General features: G+C 45.7%; 1 protein-coding gene across 5 annotated transcripts in view; it reads left to right on the forward strand.

The window, feature by feature from the left end:
- Nucleotides 1-22,511, forward strand: part of PRICKLE2 (prickle planar cell polarity protein 2) — a 187,994-nt gene that overhangs the window by 152,510 nt on the left and 12,973 nt on the right. For all 5 annotated transcript variants that reach the window (XM_030570703.1, XM_030570708.1, XM_030570706.1 and 2 more), the window contains 2 exons: nucleotides 2,498-2,684; nucleotides 11,870-12,733. In XM_030570703.1, coding sequence (XP_030426563.1) covers nucleotides 2,498-2,684; nucleotides 11,870-12,733 — 1,051 coding nt within the window. The remainder of the gene's footprint in view (nucleotides 1-2,497; nucleotides 2,685-11,869; nucleotides 12,734-22,511) is intronic.

A 22,511-nucleotide genomic window follows, 5' to 3' on the forward strand; every position in this document is an offset into this window, starting at 1 on the left:
CCAGTGTTTAACTACCCTGACAGTTAGGAACTTTTTCCTAATGTCCAACCTAAATCTCCCTTGCTGCAGTTTAAGCCCATTGCTTCTTGTTCTATCATTGGAGGCTAAGATGAACAAGTTTTCTCCCTCCTCCTGATGACACCCTTTTAGATACCTGAAAACTGCTATCATGTCCCCTCTCAGTCTTCTCTTTTCCAAACTAAACAAACCCAATTCCTTAAGCCTTCCTTCATAGGTCATGTTCTCAAGACCTTTAATCATTCTTGTTGCTCTTCTCTGGACCCTCTCCAATTTCTCCACATCTTTCTTGAAATGCGGTGCCCAGAACTGGACACAATACTCCAGTTGAGGCCTAACCAGCGCAGAGTAAAGCGGAAGAATGACTTCTCGTGTCTTGTTTACAACACACCTGTTAATGCATCCCAGAAACATGTTTGCTTTTTTTGCAACAGTATCACACTGTTGACTCATATTAAGCTTGTGGTCCACTATGACCCCTAGATCTCTTTCTGCCATACTCCTTCCTAGACAGTCTCTTCCCATTCTGTATGTGTGAAACTGATTGTTCCTTCCTAAGTGGAGCACTTTGCATTTATCTTTATTGAACTTCATCCTGTTTACCTCAGACCATTTCTCCAACTTGTCCAGATCATTTTGAATTTTGACCCTGTCCTCCAAAGCAGTTGCAATCCCTCCCAGTTTGGTATCGTCCGCAAACTTAATAAGCGTACTTTCTATGCCAACATCTAAATCGTTGATGAAGATATTGAACAGAACTGGTCCCAAAACAGACCCCTGCGGAACCCCACTTGTTATACCTTTCCAGCAGGATTGGGAGCCATTAACAACTACTCTCTGAGTATGGTTATCCAGCCAGTTATGCACCCACCTTATAGTAGCCCCATCTAAATTGTACTTTCCTAGCTTATCTATAAGAATATCATGCGAGACTGTATCAAACGCCTTATTAAAGTCTAGGTATATCACATCCACCGCTTCTCCCTTATCCACAAGGCTCGTTATCCTATCAAAGAATGCTATCAGATTAGTTTGACACGATTTGTTCTTTACAAATCCATGCTGGCTATTCCCTATCACCTTACCACCTTCCAAGTGTTTGCAGATGATTTCTTTGATTACCTCATCTCACTAACTACAGCTATTCTTTACTTTTTTTTAACAAAGCAGTTAGTTTGAAATGTAAAAAGCTGTTTTCATCAACTCTTTGGTAAACTTTTTTTTTCTTATGTATCCATGGTACTTTTATTCTTTTCTTTTTTTAAAAAAAAAAATCTGGTTTTGTGCATTTTTAATTGAAGTTGGCTTTCCAGCCAAATGGAGCTTGGCACAAATCATAAGTACAAAAATGAATCGTCATCTACTAAATCAGAAATGCATAATTCACCTTTTTTCTAATATAAAAAACAGTAAAAGCTAAGAATCTGAATAATGGTAAATTATGCCAGTGTTTCCCAAATGGTGGGTCCCGGCTCACCACTGGGTCTTGGGAAGGATCCTCCGCACATGGATGCGCTCTCACTTTTCCTGGGCGGCAGGCAGCGATGTGGGGAATGGGTTCCAAGCAGCAGCAGCAGCAGCACAGAGGAAGTAACCGGAACCAGCGAGCAGACAGTCAGCAGCCTGGTAGCCATCACAGGCTGGTGGCAGGGGAACAGATACTGGCTAGGGCTGCAGACGGGAACAGGGCTGGGAAAGCAAGAGCCAGGGGGTGGAGGAAGTTGAGCCTGTGGCTTGGGCTGAGAAGAGGGGGGAGCAGGTGATTGCAGGGCTGAGAAGGGGAGCAGAGCAGGTATGAAGAGGTGGAGGAACAGGGATAATATTAGGTCCCCAAGAAGGACAAATGGCAGTTGATGGTCACCTTAGTAAAAAGGTCGGGGACCTGAGTTAAGCCAAACAATTGTTTAAATAAAGGTGTATAGCTAGAACGTAGCCTCGTGCGTAGCAAACAGAAGCACCAAATTCAGTGCCAAGATTTAGGTGCAGTCCAATGTATTTTAGTGGTGACCAATCAATGCGAATCAACATTTCTTTAAGAAAATAAGTAAGAAGTAGAAATGCAAAACACAATTAAAATCGATGTTTTAAATCAAGGTTTCCTGTTTGCTGATTTAAATCATAATTAAAATCAATCCCCCTGGCTAAAAATAAAACCAAGGCAGCTCTTTTACTTCTATTTCCTCCCCAAATCCCATGTCTAGCCCCGATGATTTATAATATGGTGGTGCTGAGAAATCCTGATCGGGGATCAGGGCTTCCTTGTGTTAGGTGCAGTACAGACAAATAACAAAGATGACACTCCCTGCCCCCCGAGATCTCCCAGTCCACATGTTGGACAGTACACAACAGTAGGCTGAAACTGACAGAGGGGGTGGAGGTGAGCGGCATGACCGGTGTAATACAAATTTCCACATTCTAAACCCTCTCTCTGTCTGTCTGTGATCCTGGTTGGCTCATTTCCTTCTCTGGCTTTTCCTAGATCATTTTTGCGGACGAATGCACCGAGGCTGAAGGTAGACACTGGCACATGAAGCACTTTTGCTGTTTTGAATGCGAAACAGTGCTTGGGGGGCAGAGGTACATCATGAAGGAAGGCAGGCCCTACTGCTGCAACTGCTTTGAATCTCTGTATGCGGAGTACTGCGACACCTGCGCACAACACATAGGTAAGGGCAGAATTCCCTGCCAGCTGTCAACAGGAGAGAGCACAAGTCGGGAAGGGGGGGAAAATGAAGCCATGCGCCTTTTGATGTGGGTTCATTTAAGATGGTGATATAATGCTTTATTGTGCTGTTGCTTTTATTTCCTTGGTTTTGATAATATTTTGAGCGAAACACACCTGAGGCAACCTGTTGAAATGACTTGTACTTGAAAGGCCATTTCTGGCACTGTTACTTATTTCAATAAATCCTTCGGAAAGAACTTGGCAATGCAGGAGCCTATATGGGACTTCGGTCAATACCGCTGCATTTCCGCTGTGCCAGGAAAATCTATGTACAGCTGCCGCCAGCCACATTCCTGCCCTGCAGATTGTATAGAAAGGAAATAACTGCAGATGCAAACATCTGACTTTTCCTGGAGAATCAAGAAAGGTAATTTATTTGTTTAAATGACTGCTTCTGCAGGGAGGAGAAAGAGAGGCTGAGCATATCCCCTTTTGTGCTAGGGAGGAGGGATTTCTTGAAACAGGAAAACCATTGGAAAGCAATCTCAGGAGATAATAGAACTACCAAAAGCAAAGGATTTCACTCACTCATTTACCGTCTGTTTTAACATTTTCTTTTAAATACTCTTGCACTTGTTGTAGCTGATCCTCCTCACTCCAGCTTTCAAAGGGAGCATATGGGTTAATGAGCTGTTCCAAGAGGAAATGTGTGTTCATTAGAAATCATTAACATTTCAATTTGCTTTTTTAATCCACAAATAGATGTGATGTGCTCAGAAAAAAAAAAAAGAAAAGAAAAAAAAAGAAAACCAACAACAACTGCAGACTTAATCTAGATTTCTGGTGCTTATACTTTGGTGCTCTAAAAATACATTTGTACACTAGGTGCTAGCTAATTTCTTTCCTAAACACTGATGCATTAACATTCCTTAAGCTGGTACCAATCACAATGGTTAACATGAGTTTGGCAGCTAATGTTACTACATTCTGGAATCTGCCTGGCTGTTGTGCTGTGCATTGTAAAAAAAACAAAAAATCTTTTTACTTGGATGAGTGCACAGACAGGCCTTTATTTGTCCCCGTAGGTAAGTGCACGTTTTTATGCAGTACCGCACTGTGGGGGTGGGGAACCCTTTTTCTCACATGAAATGACCAACTAAGTCAACAGAGAGGAATAAAAAATTTCAGCAAAGCACTTAAGGACGTGCTTAACTTTGTTCTCGATCAAATCCCTCCTTAAAACTGATATCTGTTATGATGCCTTCAGAACACTCAACACTGGAGAAGCAGCTGCTATGCTTATCACACTTGTCTCGCTGTCACCTCAGTGCTGCCCAGCAGTCTGTCTCTTGTCTTCTACTGAGATTGTAAGCTCTTCAAGGGAGGGAATGTTTTTTTCTGTAGGTTTGTACAAGGCCTGGCACAGCGGGACTTGGGCTTCTAGGTGTTACCACAATGCAAATGATTAATAACGTAAACGTGTTCTTAAGCCCAGGGCTGCCCAGAGGATTCAGGGGCCTGGGGTCTTCGGCGGCAGGGGGCCCCCACTTCAGTGGTAATTCAGCGGCGGGGGGGTCCTTCCGCTCCGAAGTGCCCCGAAGACCCACGGCGGGGGCCCCCCACCACCGAATTACCACTGAAGACCCGGCACTTCGGCGGCAGGTCATGCTTCAGCGGTAATTTTGGCAGTGGGGGGGTCCTTCCACCCTGGGGCAGAAGGACCCCCCGTCGCCGAAGACCCGGAGCGGAAGAAGCTCCAGGGGCCCAGGCCCTGCAAGAGTATTCCGGGGCCCCCGGAGCAAGTGAAGGACCCCACTCCAGGGGCCCGAAAAACTCTCATGGGGGCCCCTGTGGGGCTCAGGGCCCCGGGCAAATTGCCCCACTTGCCCCCCCCCGGGTGGCCCAGTTTAAGCCCCATATCAGTTAAAACTAAGCATGAGCTTAAGACCTTTGCAGAACTGGGGTGTATAACAGGGCCTCTAAATCAGGTGGGGGGGAACCTCCTGCTTCTCCTGGAGGTAACTTCAGGAGAGAGGGCACTATGTGGCGGAATAAAAAGCTGATAGAGTGCAATGCAGATGTTCTGCCCACTGCCTTCTCTCCCTTTGGCATTGAAATGCAATCTGAGTGGTTTGTTCGTTACACTGAAAGCAGCTCTAGCTTGGAATAAAATGGGCTAATGGGTATATTTTAATGGGTTAATGCAGGGGTGGCCAACCTGAGCCTGAAAGGAGCCATAATTTACCAGTGTACATTGCCAAAGAGCCACAGCAATACGTCAGCAGCTCCACATCAGCTCCCCCACCCCTGGCTACCAGCGCCTCCCGCCCACCGGCAGCCCCACCGATCAGCACCTCCCCCAGTCTCCCTCCCTGCACCTCCCGATCAGCTGTTTCACTGCATTCAGAAGGCTTGGGGGTGGGGAGCGAGGGCACAGCAGGCTCAGGGGAGGGGCAGGGCCTAGGGCAGAGCCAGGGGTTGAGCAGTGAGCACCCCCTGGCACACTGGAAAGTTGGTGCCTGTAGCTCCAGCCGTAGTTGGTGCCAGTACAAGGAGCCGCATATTAACTTCTGAAGAGCCACATGTGGCTCTGGAGCCACAGGTTGGCCACCCTGGGTTAATGGGAACACACACACACACACACACACACACACACACAGAGTCAAATGTACCCTCTGTGCGCAAACCTGTGTTGAATTCTTCATAATGTTCTTTAGCCCTGAGCATTCTGTATATCATGCAGCAGTTACTAAGGTAACTACTTTTTCCTAAGAATTGCAATGTAACCCGACACATAACAATATGAATTATAGCTGTGGCTTCAGTAGCTGTTTTCACCCTCCCCTCCCCCCCCCGAAAATGCATGTATCTTTGACCAAAAAAAGGACCACCATGTATGTACCACACACATTCTTTGTCTGCCTCTCTTTGAGCAGTCTGTTGTAATTCTTTTGGTGTTAGGCTCTTCTGTTCATAAATACAAAGTAACTGCTCTCCGCTTGCAATACATGTTGTGGGGGGAAATGTTATATCCTTGGGGGCAACAGTTTTAGAAAGAAATCACTGGAGACACAGAGAGCTGTAAACCTTGAAAGAGCCATTTATTGCCACACACACAACTAACCAACAGCCAGCCCAACCTGGCTGGGCTATCCCCTAATAATCTAACTCATTTGCCATAGCAACACAAGATTCTATTACCAAGACAACCAAATACACAACATATTCCTCCCCCCTTAATAAGAATGTTCCCTAAATAAAACAAACACTAACTAGAGAATGAGGTTAGACCGCCTCCATTCCTGGCTGAACCCCGGGGATTATTTTGCCCCATAACTGTGGGTTTGCCCTAGCTAAAGATCCATCTGACGAGGAGACCTTCTCTCTCTAGGTGGATTACGGCGGACTTCTGGTGTTGCACCCGAAAGTGTCTTGGGCATGGGCCTGACAATGGGCTCAGGGTTCGTAGGGCGAATGGGTAGGATAGGGTATCAGCTCGTGCTGTGCAGAGGGGTATCTCTGCCGCTGGCAGTAATGGAGGGGAAAAGTCAGGAACAGGTGACTCTTGATTCGGTGTCTTGCTGGAAGTGGTGAAGTCAGGCAATTCACCTGAAGATGTGTCCTGAGGACTGGTATGACCTGGCAACAACTGACCTACATGTCGCCGCCAGGTGAGATTTTCTGCAGTCCGGACTGTGTAGGAAACCGGTCCTATTTGAACAATAACAGTGGCAGGGACCATTTAGTTCCAGAAGTATAATTCCGAGCCAAAACCGGCTGTCCCGGGCTAAAGGTTCGGTCTTTTGCTCTGGGTGCACGCCTGATGACTTGATATTGCTGCTGACATTGCACAATTTGTCGGGATTCAGAAGGTTTCAGCAGATCAAAGCAAGTGTGCAGCTGTCGTCCCATCATTAGAAAGGCCGGGGATGCCTGGGTCGTAGCATGAGGTGTGTTTCTGTAGGATAGTAAGAAGGTGTCCAGATGCTTTTGAATGAATAAGTGTCCCCTTGCCGATTTCAAAGCTTGTTCCATTGTCTGCACAAATCTTTCAGCTGATCCATTGGTGGATGGATGATATGGTGCTGACGTGATGTGGTGTATCCCATTTGCCTTCATAAACTTTTGAAACTCCTGAGAGATGAACTGCAGTCCGTTGTCGCTCACAAGTTGTTCTGCCAGATCAAAATAACTAAAGAGTCCTCGTAGTTTTTGAATAGTACTCTCTGCAGTAGTGGACTTCATTATAGAGACTTCTAGCCATTTAGAATGGGCATCTACTACCACCAAGAACATGCTTCCTTCAATGGGGCCAGCGAAGTCAATGTGAATACGTTGCTGTGGGTTTTCAGGCCAGTCCCATGGATGTAGGGATGCCCACTGGGGTGCATTCCTCACACCCTGACATGACATGCAAGCTTTTGCCTTCTCTTCAATAGCACTGTCCAATCCAGGCCACCAAAAATAGCTTAGTGCAATTTCCTTCATGTGCACTATTCCACAGTGACTGGAATGGAGCTGTTGTAACATCTGTGATCTCAACAGTGGTGGGATAATGACATGTCTCCCCCACAACGGGCAACCAGATTGGATTGATAACTCAAGTAACAAGGTTAGGTGAGACCGGAGAGGTTCGTTGAGATGTTCCATGCATCACCAGTCCATAACTTGGGACAATACTGGGTCAACTCGAGTTGCCTTCTTTACCTGAATAGCGGTGATGGGTGTATTCTCTACCTGTTCAAAGTAAAAGATTTCCTTCTGGGCAATATCTTGACATTTGACTGGCAAAGGCAGCCTTGAGAGACCATCCGCGTTGCCGTGCAGAGTGGATTTCTGATATTTTATTTCATATGTGTGCGTGGAAAGCAACCAGGGCCGGCACTACCATTTAGGCGACCTAGGCAATGGCCTAGGGCACCAGAATTTTTGGGGGGCACTATTTTGCCGGGGGGACGGCACGCGGGTCCGGTGGACCTACCACAGTGATGCTGGCGGATGGTCCGCTGCTGGAAAGGCTCCGGTGGAGCTGCCGCAGTCATTTCGGCGGATGGTGCACTGGGCTAAAGGCTCCTGCGGACCTACCGCAGTCATGCCTGCGGCAGGTCCACCAGAGCCTTTCCAGCAGCAGACCGACTGCCAGCATGACTGCGGTAGGTCCACCGGACCCGCGGGGGGCAGCGAAATGGCCGTCCACCTAGGGCGTCAGAAACCCTGGCGCCGCTCCTGAAAGCAACAATGCCCACCGTTGCATATGACTAGCGGCTAATGGAGGAATGCCTGTGCAGGGTCCAAAAATTGAAGTCAGGGGTCGATGGTCTTTGAGAAGAGCAAACTTCCATCCGAACAGGTACTGATGAAACTTCTGAATCCTGAAAACAATTCCCAGTGCCTCATGTTCGATTTGGGCATAGTTAGTTTCTGCTTTGCTTAGAGGGCATGAAGCAAAAGCAATAAGTCTCTCTTCTCCCGAAGGCATAATGTGTGACACGACTACTCCCACTCCATAAGGGGATGCATCGCAGGCCAAATGTAGGGGTAAGGATGGATCAAAGTGCGTCAGCACTTCAGAATTTAGCAATGCATCCTTAGCTTTGTTAAATGCAACATCACAAGCTTCAGTCCACTTCCAGGCCTTGTTCTGCCCAAGGAGTTCGTGAAGTGGTTTTAGCAGTGTGGCTAAGTGTGAGATGAGCTTTCCATAATAGTTCAATAATCCTAGAAATGAGCAAAGCTGGCTAACATTTCCAGAAGAGGGAGCCTCCACAGTAGTCTTAACTTTGTCAGGGGCCTTACGAAGACCTGCAGCATCAATGATGTGTCCCAAATATTCAGCTGAGGGCTGGAAGAATTCATACTTGTCTTTGTGGACTCGCAGTCCATACTCTTCTAGTCTTTGTAGGGTAGCCTCTAAATTCTTTAGGTGACCCTCCTCATTCCTTCCTGTGACCAGGATGCCATCCAGATAGCACTGGACTCCTGGCAAGCCACACAAGATCTGGTCCATAGCCCTCTGGAACAGGGCGGGAGCAGATGTTATTCCGAAGGGTAGGCAACAGTATCAATAAAGCCCCTTGTGAGTTACAATAGTCAACAGCTCTTGGGACTTTTCATCAACATGCCTCTGTAAATATGCTTGACTCAGATCAATCTTACTGAACTTGTCCCCCAGACAGGCCTGCAAAGAGGTCATCGATGCGGGGAGGCGGGTATTGCTTTGCATCTAACACTGGGTTGACAGTGACTTTAAAATCACCACAAATCCGGAGGGAGCCTTTTTTCTTCACTATTGGAACAATAAGAGTTGCCCATGGGCTATGGCTAACTGGTGTTAAGACTCCATTTGTGACCAGGTGCTCCAGGTCCGCTTCGGCCTGATGGCATATGGCACAGTTCTGGCTTTCAGATATTTTGGTTGACTGTCAGGTTTAATGTTCAATGTCACAGTGATTCCTTTCATACTTCCCAGATCCTCTCCAAAAACAGCAGCATGTTTCCTTTGTATAGTGGTCAGACCGGTTTCTTCTTTAGTCACTCGGTGTACTTCTGCCCAATTCAGCTGGATCTTCCTAAGCTAAGACCTACCCATTAAGGCTGGGTAATTACCTCTCACCACAAACAGTGGCAATTTAGCAGCCTGTCCATTGAGCTCCACCTTAACATCAGTAGTGCCCAGCATAGCACGGCTTCTCCCATATATGTATTCAGCACTGTTTTTGTTGCTTTAAGCAGAAGATGCTGTAGCTTTTCTTTATACACAGTCTCTGAGACCAGCGAAACAGCTGCACCGGTGTCCAGTTCCATGCATATAGGTTTGCCGTCCAACAACAGTGTTACCCAGTATTCATGTGATCCCACTGCCAAAGACAAAATGTGGAATGGCTCTTCTTCTTCTTGGTCATCCTGGGTCTGCTCTAGGGTATGCAGATTTCCCTTTTTGGTCAGCCAGACCACAGACCTCTTTTTCTTTTGTTTACAGGCACATGCAATGTGTCCCTTTTTGCCACAGTGTTGACACACCAGGTCCTTACACCAGCATTCTGATGCTTGGTGACCCAGCTTACGAGAGTGGTAACATTCCTGACTCCCCACAGTTTTCTTGGTAGGTTCTTGTGATACTTTATGCGCTCTAGGGGATGCACCGATGTATTGCGCCTCCTTTGTAGCCAGTTCCATGGAGACTGCAATATCAATGGCCTTCTGGAAGGTAAGCTGAGCCTCTGTCAATAGGCGCTTCCACATAGCTTCACTGTGCAGGCCACACACTAACCTGTCATGCAGGGCCTCATTTAACATCTCCTTAAATTCACAGTGTTTTGCACGCTTTCTCAAAGTTGCTACAAATTGTACAACTGTTTCGTCTTCTTTCTGGTCTCTTTTGTGGAACCTGTATCTTTCAGCAATTATCAGCAGTTTTGGAGAAAAATTGGATCCCAGGATTTCCACAATGTCACTGTAAGATTTGGTCTCAGGCTTAACAGGGTGTAGTAAGCTGCATAGCAAGGAGCAGGTCTTATCCCCTACAACACTTAAGAATATTGGCACCTTCTTCTCTTCTGTAATGTCATGTGGAATAACACAAAGCTCAAAACGCTCAGTATGCACATGCCAGTGCACAATAGTCTCCTCAAAAGGTTCCAGTGGCCCTGTAAGTGTAGCCATGACTTTAGTTTCCGTTTGCACAGTCAGTGCAAACAAGCCGGTTTTCACCCCCTTCCAGCCGCAAAAAAAGGTTTTTGTGGGTTTTTTTGTACCTTAACTTCTACTTCCTTCTGTTGCTGGGGCAGCACAGGGATCCCACCCTCGTCACCATGTTGTTATATCCTTAGGGGCAACAGTTTTAGGAAGAAATCACTGGAGACACAGAGAGCTGTAAACCTTGAAAGAGCCATTTATTGCCACACACACAACTACCCAACAGCCAGCCCAAACTGGCTGGGCTATCCCCGAATAATCTAACTCAGTTGCCATAGCAACACAAGATTCTATTACCACGACAACCAAATACACAACAGGAAGGGTTAATGAAAAGGCACTCTGAATCTTCCACACAGGATGCCTAGGAAGTTGGAGTGACAATGTAATGACTGTGTTTCAGTTTAGTGGTTGTGTAGGTTAAGTGCTGACGGACAGACTGCCCATTGCCCGCTCTCTCACTGGCTACCCCATTTTTAAAAAATTGTCTTTAGACCTTGTTGAATTTTGAACCCTGGTGTGGGGGAGTGGAGGTACGGTACATTCGTCTGCAGTGAAGACTTTAACACCAGTTAATAAAGAGGATTTCAGGCAATATAGATGATTTAAAGCCACCTTCCATTGTGAGTACAAAGAAGAGCTAACCTGGCAGGGATCATTCTTGGGTAGATATATTGGTGATCAGTTGCAGTTACAGCTAGTGTAACCTATTGCTGGTAAGACTCGTGAGTCTGCTTGTTCAGAAGAGATTCGCATTGTTAGGCCTACAATGAATTTAATTCCCTCAGTTAGCCAGGCAGGGCTGAGTGAAGGCAATCTTCATCCTCTGTGCGGCTGCTACCTAATGGATTTTGACTATAAAGCAAGCCAAGGTGATTGTTCACGTAGTCTCTTTACCTCTCCTCTTTAGAGAAGAGGCTACATTAATTAAAATAAGTTTGGGCCTTAAAATATACAGGGAATAGAGCAGTCAAGTACAGGGATGGGTTTATATCTGGCTACGTCTCATAACTGGGAAAGCAACACAAATATCTCTTCTGGGTTGTTGGTTTTGGGGGCTTTTTTTTAAGTAGCTAGGGTTTTATTGCATTGACTTCAACAACTTTGTGAAGAACCTTTCATGTTCCTACCATTTTAAATATGAAATAACTGTTTAAAATGAAATAACCCCTGACTCAGTTGTGCCACCTTTCCTCACATAAAGTAAGTCCCTGGGTTAGGCCTTGAACCTGTGAAGACTTATACTTAGCTTTACACAATTCAGTAGTCCTGTTGAAGTTAACAAAGGATTGGGACTATGTGTGGATTATTTTTATGCGCCTGCTCCACAACATGAGGAAAGGTGGTAGAATCGGGGCCTTCTGTGTTTTCATTCTTGATTTATCTTTCGTGCATTATTAGAAAATGAAACCACTGAAACTTCTGGGGAGTAACTTCCAATTCATGACATAGATCTTACACTTTCTGTATTTTTTTTTCATTCCTCCAAAGGTATTGACCAGGGCCAGATGACTTATGACGGCCAACATTGGCATGCTACAGAAACCTGTTTTTGCTGTGCTCAGTGCAAGAAATCCCTACTTGGTCGACCTTTCCTACCAAAACAAGGGCAGATATTCTGTTCGAGGGCATGCAGCGTGGGTGATGATCCTAATGGCTCAGATTCGTCAGATTCGGCATTTCAGAACGCAAGAGCAAAGGAGTCCCGCCGCAGTGCCAAAATTGGCAAGAACAAAGGGAAAGTGGAGGAAAACATGTTAAATCAGTGCAGTCAACTGCAAGTGACCTCAAATAGACTTTCTGCAGATGTGGACCCACTGTCACTACAGATGGATTTGCTGAGTTTGTCTAGTCAGACTCCTAGCTTAAACAGAGAGCACATATGGAGGAGCAGAGATGAACTCTACCACTATGGAAATCAAATGGAGCAAAGTCAATCCCAAAGCCCCTTGCAGCTTCTCAGCCAGTGTAATATAAGGACTTCCTATAACCCAGGACAGGTCCCAAGCACTCAACCAGATTTATGGGCCAAACATTTCAGCAATCCAAAGAGAAGTTCATCTGTAGCGATGAAGGGGCATAATGGAAGCTTCATCCAGGAGTGCAGAGAAGATTATTACTCAGGAAGGCTTAGGTCACAAGAAAGCTACAGTGATATGTCTAACCAGAGTTTTAATGAAACCAGAGGAAACATCAAAGTTCCAAAATATGATGAAGGGGAAGAAGGCGGGATGTCTACCAAACAGTGTCGAACAAGGCATCCAATCAACGCACTTAAATTCACTGAGGACCTAACACCCACTGAGCAAACGCCACGGGGCTCAATGGAGTCCCTCGCCCTTTCAAATGCCACAGGTAAGACACTATAGGCTAGTACAATGTTCTGTTGTTAATCCTGCAGGCAGACAGAAAGATAGGTGAATCTACCAGTTAAAACAAAATGATGGTTTGCTGTGTGGAAGTAGAATTGCAGAGCTTTGCAGCAGCATAGTGAATGCATGTGGTTGATGATGAAAAGGTAGGGATTCCTCCCAGGTTTGACAATCTAATTGATTTTGCGATGCAAAAATCAGAGTCTGAAGCCCTGCAGCTGTGTGGTGGAGCCAAGGAGCAGCAGAGCTGGTGACCTGCGTTTGAATCCAGAGGGCGCTTCCATGGATACTGTGTTTTCCGTTTTGACTGTCCATTGCGCTAGGTGCACATACTCATAAAATCCCTAAATAATTAGATCAAACAAAATAACATAAGAACGGCCATACTGGGTCAGACCAAAGGTCCATCTAGCCCAGTATCCTATCTTCCGACAGTGGCCAATGCCAAGTGCCCCAAAGGGAATGAACAGAACAGTAATCAAGTGATCCATCCCTTGTTGCCCATTCCCAGCTTCTGGCAAACAGAGGCTAGGGACACCATCCCTGCCCATCCTGGCTAATAGCTATTGATGGACCTATCCTGCATGAATTTATCTAGTTCTTTTTTGAACTCTGTTATAGTCTTAGCCTTCACAACATCCTCTGGCAAGGCGTTCCACAGGTTGACTGTGCATTGTATGAAAAAAATACTTCCTTTTATTTGCTTTAAACCTGCTGCCTATTAATTTCATTTGGTGGCCCCTAGTTCGTGTGTTATGAGAAGGAGTAAATAACATTTCCTTATTTACTTTCTCCACACCAGTCATGACTTTATAGCCGTCTATCATATTCCCCCCTTAGTCTTCTCTTTTCCAAGATGAAAAGTCCAAGTCTTACTAGTCTCTCCTCATACGGAAGCCGTTCCATACCCTTCATAATTTTTGTTGCCCTTTTCTGAGCCTTTTCCAAGTACAATATATCTTTTTTGAGATGGGGCGACCACATCTGCATGCAGTATTCAAGATGTGGACGTACCGTGGATTTATATAGAGGCAATATGGTATTTTTGTCTTATTATCTATCCCTTTCTTAATGATTCCCAACATTCTGTTGGCTTTTTTGACTGCCGCTGCACATTCAGTGGATGTTTTCAGAGAACTATCCACAATGACTCAAAAATCTCTTTCTTGAGTGGTCACAACTAATTTAGACCCCATCATTTTATATGGATAGTTGGGATTATGGTTTCCAATGTGCATTACTTTGCCTTTTTCAACATTGCATTTCATCTGCCATTTTGTTGCCCAGTCACCCAGTTCTGAGAGATCCTTTTGTAGCTCTCCGCAGACTGCCTGGGACTTAACTATCTTGTATCATCTGCAAATTTTGCCACCTCACTGTTTACCCCTTTTTCCAGATCATTTATGAATATGTTAAATAGGACTGGGCCCAGTACAGACCCCTGGGGGGCACCACTATTTACCTCTCTTCATTCTGAAAACTGACCGTCTATTCCTACCCTTTGTTTCCTACCTTTTAACCAGTTATTGATCCATGAGAGAACCTTCCCTCTTATCCCATGACAGCTTACTTTGCTTAAGAGAAGACATTACACACACTCCTCACCTGTTCAGCTTCATCCAGAAATCACTCCTCCATCTAACTCCATTAACCCCCCACTTTTGAGTCCGTCTCTTCGTAGAACCCTTGAGGATATGGCAAGCTTTGCAGTAGGCCCTGTCAGTCAGTAGGCTTGGGTGTTGTCAGACCAAGAGAGGGAAACAAGGTCAAGAGACCAGCCTGCCACCATTTCTCTCTTCCATGGGGACCAGTGACCAGAGCATCTTAGCTGATCTCATGCAGCACACATCTATTTGAGAGGTGTCTTTGCAACATAAATGCTAGTTGATCAGACCCCAGTGCAATGGAGTTTTTCTTCAGTCGACAGTAGTTTACGTTATCAGATGACCAGGCTAATCTGGCACAGCTAACAGCCTTTCCTCAGGAGTCCCTAAAGCACGAAACCTCCTTGAAAAGAAAATGCCAAGTATGGTTTGTTAGCCACAGATATTTACTTTGCTTTTTCCCCCTCCTCCTCCCCCCCCCCAGGTTTTTTTCTTTTTGGCCAAGCTTTGTTTGGATTCAGGCATGTACGGTCCCCTCCCCCCAGAAAATTCGATCTACTTCTCATGCTTTCACCTCATATCTAGCTGCCTAGAAATGGCTCAGAGTCCAGTTGCATGGGCTGCTATTGTTGTTATTTACAAGGTGCTGGCATATGCTCAGCACTGTACGAACAGCTGCGAGGCCCTGGCCAGCCCTTGAGAGCTCAGGGCAGACCAACCCCACTCAGGAAACACAGTAGGGATAAGTCTAGAGGTGTCTCTGAAGCCCCTTTGTAGCATCCGGCTTTGAGAGCGGAGAGGGGTTAGTGGAGACTGAGTGAATTTTAGAAGGGTTATGAATTTCCTTGGCCTGAACCAACAGGACTCTTTTGTTATTCCTCTGCCTTCAGGACAAGCTTATGGGTTCTGGTGTGTTTGTCTAGGAGGATTGCCAGCGCCATACCTGGAGTTGAAATAATCTGTTTCCAGTCAGATCCCCGCTCAACTTCCATAAATTAAGATCAGAATAGGACATAAGAGGAAGGCAGTCTTCCCACCCTATATACAGTTCAAAAAGGGAATCTGAAATTGAGAACAGAGATGGCAAAATTCAGTCGCTTTCAGAAATCAGTGTACACGTGTGTAGGTGAAAACAATCTGAAAGCCTCGGACCCACACCCTTAATTCTCCTGATATGGAAACTTTCTTAGCATAAATAAACTTGGACCGCACTGAGGTCTGTTACTGGATTTGCAGCATGCAGGCAGTGTACAGCTATTTCAATAATTATTTCATCGTTTGAAGCTTACATGTAACAAGTTATCTGGCCACAGATCAAGAGGCGGGTTTTAAAAAATTGTTTTAATTATTATAATGCAAAATATCTCTATATTTAATCTTAGGATATCCCTTTTTAAAGCATTACGGGGAGGTTTTCAGTGGCACTCAACTCCCAGTTGTACTTTTGAAAATCTGTCCTTAAAATCAAACTGTCCTTCCAAACACTTGCTCTATTAATGTCTGTTAATTAATCTGTTCCTTCCTGCTTAGTTTTCTCTACTGGAGAAGTAGTTCAGAATGCTGAGGCTTGCGTTGAAGGTGTCAAACAATTACTTACGAAATCCAGGTGATCATAGTTCTCAATGGTAATGTGTATTACAGTGGTGCCTAGCAGGGCCGCCCAGAGGATTCAGGGGGCCTGGGGCAAAGCGGGGGAGCTGCGGCGCTTGTACTCACCCGGCGGAGGTCTGGGTCTTCGGCAGCATTTCGGTGGCTGGAGGCCATTCAGTTGCTCTGCGTCTTCATCTTCGCTGAAATGCTGCTGAAGACCCAGACCGCCGCCAGGGCTCATGGGGCCTGGGGTCTGGGGAAAATTGCCCCACTTGCGTGCCCCCTCTTCCCTCCCCCCCCCGCCCCCGGGCAGCCCTGGTGCCTAGAGACTCTGACTGAGATCAGGGCTCCATTGTGCTGGGCACAGAACAAATAGAATAAGAGGCAATCCCTGCCCCAAATTATTCACTATCTGAGGAGATAAGACTGACTTGTCTTCTGCCTGGGAGAAGAAAGAAAGGATTGTTATTCCCATTTAATAGATAGCAAACTCAGGCACAGAGAGTTTAAGTGATTCGCCCAAGGTCACACAGGAGATCGGTAGCAGAGCTGGGAATTGAAGCCAGCTAGGTTATGTTCTGTAGAGTAGTGAAAGAGAAAACTAAGTACTTCACAGGCTACCTTGTTTAGCTGCCCTCTCCTCTCAGAGGCAGGGCTCCTTTCTCCCACCTACTCTGCTGTTGCTCAGCCCATGACACAGCGTGCAGCTCCCACATGGTGTTTTACTTTTCACGATGGCTCAGCCTGGCTTTTGGAAAGCACTCAGTGCAGACCCCCTGCAAAGCAAATACCACAGTAAATATGTCACAAATCAGAACCAGCCTACGGTGCCTCGTGCTCCAGAGCACTGCTTGACACAGCACTAAACTGCAAGTCTCCTAAGTGAAGCGAAGTAAACATGCAGAGTCACTCTATCCATGCAATTTGTGACTCCCACCAAGAAAGCTTGAGTGCATTTTTTTTGGAAAACACTCCAGCGTTTCCCTTTGTACTAAAACACTGAAAAAGTCCCTTTAAAATTCCGTCTCCAGATAGTTGCTTCACCTTATAAAAGACACTGTGTGGAGTGATTAATTCTGACTCTGTGCAATATTTTTATGACATCACTGAAAGCATTTATTTTATATAGAGCTGAAGGGCAAACAGTCTCTGACCTGCACAGCACATGTTACAATCTGACTGACTCCATCCTGGGAGGAAATTCTGCTGTGATGTTTCTATTAAAGCTCAACCAGTAATTAGCTGGAGGTGCCAGGGAAAGCAGATAACAAACCAGGTGTGTGGCTGGAGTCCATTTTCTATGGGTAAAAAGCTATCTGTGTCATCCACCTGTGAAAAGTTATTGTTACTGTTATATCTGCATTGCTGTCAACAGTACCTAGACACTCCAACCGAGATTGAGGCTCCACTGTGCCAGGTGCTGTACAAATGCACAGGAAGAGACACCTCCCCCCCACAAGAGTTATAGTCTAATTAAATGACAGACAAAGACTAGAAAAACAAAGTAGTATTGTGCCCGCGATACAGGCAGAAAATGCAGGCACAGAGAGTTTCAGCAAAGCACGTGGGCATTCCCATTTAAATCAACCGGGTACTGACAGACTTTGAGGTTCACACACGCTTAAATGCTTTGCCAGACCAGGTTCTTCTAAATGACTTGCCTGAGGTCATACAGGAATGTTATGCCACCGGTGGGAATTGAACACAGATCTCTTGAGTCTCAGTCTAATGCGTGGGCATCAAGCAGATCTTTCTTTCCTCGTGGTCCTACCTAGTAAATGGTTGTACTGGATGAACAATAAGTACTGGAATGGATAAGTATACACTAGCAGTGACTTTTGTAAGCCAGACTTTTCACTGGTGAGAATGGCATGAAATCCTGCAGGGTTCTTTCGAAACCGATTCTATTTAATCCCTTTACAGCCAACTCGAATGAGTTAATTAAGATATGTAACACTAATGTTAAGGGCAAACCTACTAAGCACTCACCCTAAGTGTCTGGATGTGCTCTGGTGTCACACCATGTGTACTAATCTATTGAGATTCAGTTAGACCATTGAATCTGCAGTGTTAGCCATAACCCTGCATTTCCTTTCTGTCTGTGGATTTAAATTAGATCACTAGCGGTCTGTTCTCCCCTAGCTGGGCATGTATAATCTCCATTAACATTTATGGGACGTAACCACACACGCCAGCGAAGGAAAATAGACTCCTGACTGTAGTTTTTGTCTCTCATTTCCCTGTCGGGTTTTTTTAACTGTGATTTATTTAAACGTTTCCCTGGCTGCAATATCAATTGTAATCTGTGAGGCAATCTGAATTGCTACAGTGCCTTCACTCAGATTAGACTAATCTGTCTAAATGTATGAGAAACAGTCTCGGAAGTAGAGGCGGGAGGAGAAATGCATTAGTTTTCCAGTGCAGCCTGGAGCCAGCCTCGTCTCATTGGAACTCTGTGAGAAAGCCAGAGAGCATCCTCCTACTGAGATCAGATGGGCAACTTTACAGAAATTCTACTCCCAGCAGAGGTTCATAAGAGAACCGAATTGGCAGGCCCAACGTTTGGCCTCCAAAAGAGTGTGCGGCAACATTCTTAAATTCCCAGCTGTGCCATCTTTCTAGCCTCTCTGCTGGCTTCACTCTTGTGAACAGACAGGGTGCTGAAATATTAAAACATTTGGGCTTTGGAGTTCTTCAGAGAGCAAGGAACTCTTCGTTTTCAGTTATTTGTTGGCCAACAAGAACGGAGCCACTAGGGGGAGTATATCGGCATTTTAGCATTCTCACAGCTGCAGTTCCAGTAACCTCAGCATTCTGAGTTGCTCTGCGATGGGTCACCCAGCTTAGAAGCTGAGATGTTAAGACATTTGCAGCTCACTCTTTGAACGGCTGCTACTTTTTCCCTGCCTATCATATTCAGTTTCCTTTGGCCAGCCAACTTTGGGAATCTCCATTAAATGGAAGTTTCCAACATCACAAAATTAGCAGCAGTAGATTCTATCATTGAAACAGAAGCTTTGGTGTATACCTTTTTACATTCATTAAACTGGCAGGATGCGAGTGTTCTGGGGTTTGTGATCCTTATCTCATGAGAACAAGCTGATCCTGCCAGAGATTAAGCACAACCTGGAAGGCGTTCAATCCCTGATAGAATTGAGCTTGAGTCCAATAGTTGTCTTGTTGCTATTGTCATTTTAATTCGAATGAGTGTTTCATAACCTTGTCAAAGATGATACGAAGTGTTGTGCATACTTAGCAGCCAAATTATCAATAAAAACTTCTCTCTGCTGATTCCGACACCAGTTGTCTAATAGCCCCCTTTAAGAAGGACTGGCAAACAAAATTTCACTGTCAAATAACAGTCTCTTTGTTTGCAGACAACTTGGGGAGGTATCAGAGATTAGGCCCACACTGAATGATGACACTGCTGGAGGGCTCAAAAGGAGAAACAGATTGTAAACAGAAAACCAGCTCGATGTAGGTTAACAACACAGAGTCAACTCCTGCCCTCATTTGACATAGGTGGAAATCTGGAGTAACTACTGTGAAGTCAGTGGGATTCCTTGGGGTGCCAATCAGGACAGAATTGGGTTCAACGGGTATAGGGCAGGTGTCCACTGGAGTTATTTATATCACAAAACATTTAGAGACCCCAATTAGGGTCTTCTAAAAACTGAACAACCAGCTGTAAAAGGCAGTCTCTGACCAAAAGAATTTCCAACCTAGGGTTATGGCGCGATGCAGACTGGTGGAAGAGACAGACAAATGGGCGTTAGCAGAGTAAACACGGTGGCCATAAAATGAAAACGTTGTGCATAAAAGAAGGCTGCAATATCTAACAAAGCCCCAGTTCTGGAATTAAAGTGGAAATTCCAGCTGAGCTTTATAGCAACTCAAGTAGCAACTCTGACCGCCTGTAAACGGAGAGGGAGAGAATTACCAGCTCTGCTACCCTCAAGTATGTTCTGCAAACTATAACTTCACGCGTAAAAGGGGGAGAGAGGGATGTGAGACCATCACAATAGAATCGTTTCATGTTGGCATTGAATGAAACACAGGGCCTTTTATGACAGAAAAACCTTTTTAAAAAGGTCATCTCCCTGTGCCAACTCAGCCATATTTGGCAAGACGAGACCACTGCCATAGGAATCTCAGCAAATAGCCTCTCATCCCATTGGAGCAGTTCTGTTCCCAGCCTTTCATGGCAGCTGCCAAGCCCATCTGCATCGGACAAAGAGTCAGAAGCGAGGGGTGGAGAGAGTCTGTCAGTGTACGGAGTGGAGTGGCAGTGGCAGAAACGCTGACCTGACGGGCTCTTGGCCTTCAGTCTGTTTCCCTTTCTTCCTCCAGGTGAGGAGGGGATTTGAAGCTGAAAGTTCTGCTTGCAGTTCAGACATACTTGCAAAACCCGGGGGCCCAAACTAGCCTCTCCCTTTTCTTTGTTGCTGCAAAGGTAGATGAAAGATCATGGATTGGGTTTTCCAAAAGCCCACTGATGTCCCTGGTAGCTGGGGAGCTCTGTGCGGCCAATGCTGAGCGCTGTTGAAAATCCCACTCCTCGCGTATTGTTTTCTCTTCCCCTCCTGCCCACATTGAGGATGCGGCTGTTCATGGCAAGGCGGAGGATGAAAAGCCAGACTGTTGTACCATCGAGTACACAGCTAAGCAGCACACTGCTCCCAATTCCATTTAGCTGACGCTGGCTTTTTCACTGGCAGGAAGACCTCTCCCAGGTCTTCAGCCATCCCCTTCCCTTTCCTTCCCTTCCCTTCCAGCCCCAGAAAATGGAACATTTCTTTCAAGTCACTACGGCAACAGCTCTTAGCAGACTTGGTGCAACTTCAAAATATAGAGAGACCCTTGCATTTCCCGATCAAACAGGCGAAGCCTGAGATTCTCCTTCTGACAAGGACAATATCAAAGTGTATTAACTCTGATTAGTACACTCTGTGCTCTCTCGTTTTCCATTCCTTCATTCCCCTGGACGTTTGGCCTGGAGTCTGTGTGTATATTGAGATGCTCCCGCCTTGCGTGAGTACATGCTGGTTTGCTGTTGTTGGATCTCTGGTGGTAAACACTAGGCTGCTGGCATTGACTTTTATTTTAGACAAAAGCACATATGCTTTGCAAAACAAAATGAGACCTCAAATGGACCCTTGGAACCCGATATTGTTGCAAGAAAATAATTGTGCATCAAATAGTTGTGCTTCCCTGACCGGTCAGCCACCCTTCCAAACCCAGGACGTTGTGTTCTAGGAGACGGAATCCTGTTTGTTTTGTGGAGAGTCGTAAAATCTAGCCTTGGCCACTTGGAGGGCTCTGCAGATCCTTTCTCTAATGTGTGTGCTCCCTTGTTTGCTCACACATTCTCAACTGTTGCTCTCCTCTGAACAGCGTTCATCTTTCTCACCTGCAAATCAGTTGTCGGGAGAAAAACTGAAATTAGTTCCCAAAATGATGCATTGAAATGACAACCGGCCCCTTCCTCATGCACATCTAAGCGTTTCAGCAGCTTTCTTTCCTATTGAAAACTCCTCCACTGCAAAGCAGGCAGATAAAAGGAGCAGCAGAAGGATTCTACAAGAAGTGGGCTGTCTTTTCTGGCTGCATGCAAAACAGATCGGGGTGGGAGGGAGCCCTGTTTGCAGAATGACTGGTGTAGAAATCTGCCCTGATTATCCCACTGAGTACCCCAAAGACTGCAGCGTCACTAATGTGGCATGGCAGATGAGGAGGTTACACCAGGCACACTGCATTAATAATTTCCAGTCAAATCTCTCACCCAGACAGTATTGGCACAGTGGCTGTTTTCAGTGTGCTGGGTGTCTGAGCTGTTTGTGACAAGAAACGTATCCTGAAATCATTAGAAAATAGTCATGATTTACAGTGCACCAAGCTGCACAGCTGAGTGTCAGAATCATGAACGGCTTGGCAGGCACTTTGCTTGTCTCTGAATTACAAGGTTCCTTGCCTTTCTCTCCCAGCCTTGTTTACTTTTAGCTATTTCCAGTGGTTATATAACTGTTCTCTTTTATTTCTGCAAATCCCAAGGTCAAAGTGGAGTGAAGCTGTGCTATAAGCAAGTCACTGACAGCACTGCTCCTCTTCCTAAGTTCCTTTCAATTCCTGGGGTGGAATTTAAGATCAAGCCCATTTCATGGGCTGTGGGTTCTTAGAGAAGTGCCTACGTAGCACTGTAGAGACAACCAGAATCCAGCAGCTTCAGGGGGCATTTGGGGGAGGGAAGGTTAGAAGTGAAAGAAGCTATCCTGTTCTGTTCTGTTCTGTTCTGCCTGTGGAAGCTGCGGTTAAACAAAGCTAATCAGGGCATGCTGATTATGGAAATGTGTACGCTCAGCTTTACACATTTAACACACTTCAGACCTGTTACTATGCCCCACAGAGGACTTGCTTTCCATGCCCTGTGGTGAGTGTAAGGAAGTGGAGTGGTAGTGAATTGCTGTATTCACAAGTGGTATAACAAACTAATCAAGCATTATTTAAACCTCCTCTCTGCCCAGTTCAACATGGGCTTAAGACCAATTGATGTCAATGAGACAGCACGAG

Source organism: Gopherus evgoodei, chromosome 7 (assembly GCF_007399415.2).
Source record: "Gopherus evgoodei ecotype Sinaloan lineage chromosome 7, rGopEvg1_v1.p, whole genome shotgun sequence".
In the NCBI taxonomy this organism is placed as follows: domain Eukaryota; kingdom Metazoa; phylum Chordata; order Testudines; family Testudinidae; genus Gopherus; species Gopherus evgoodei.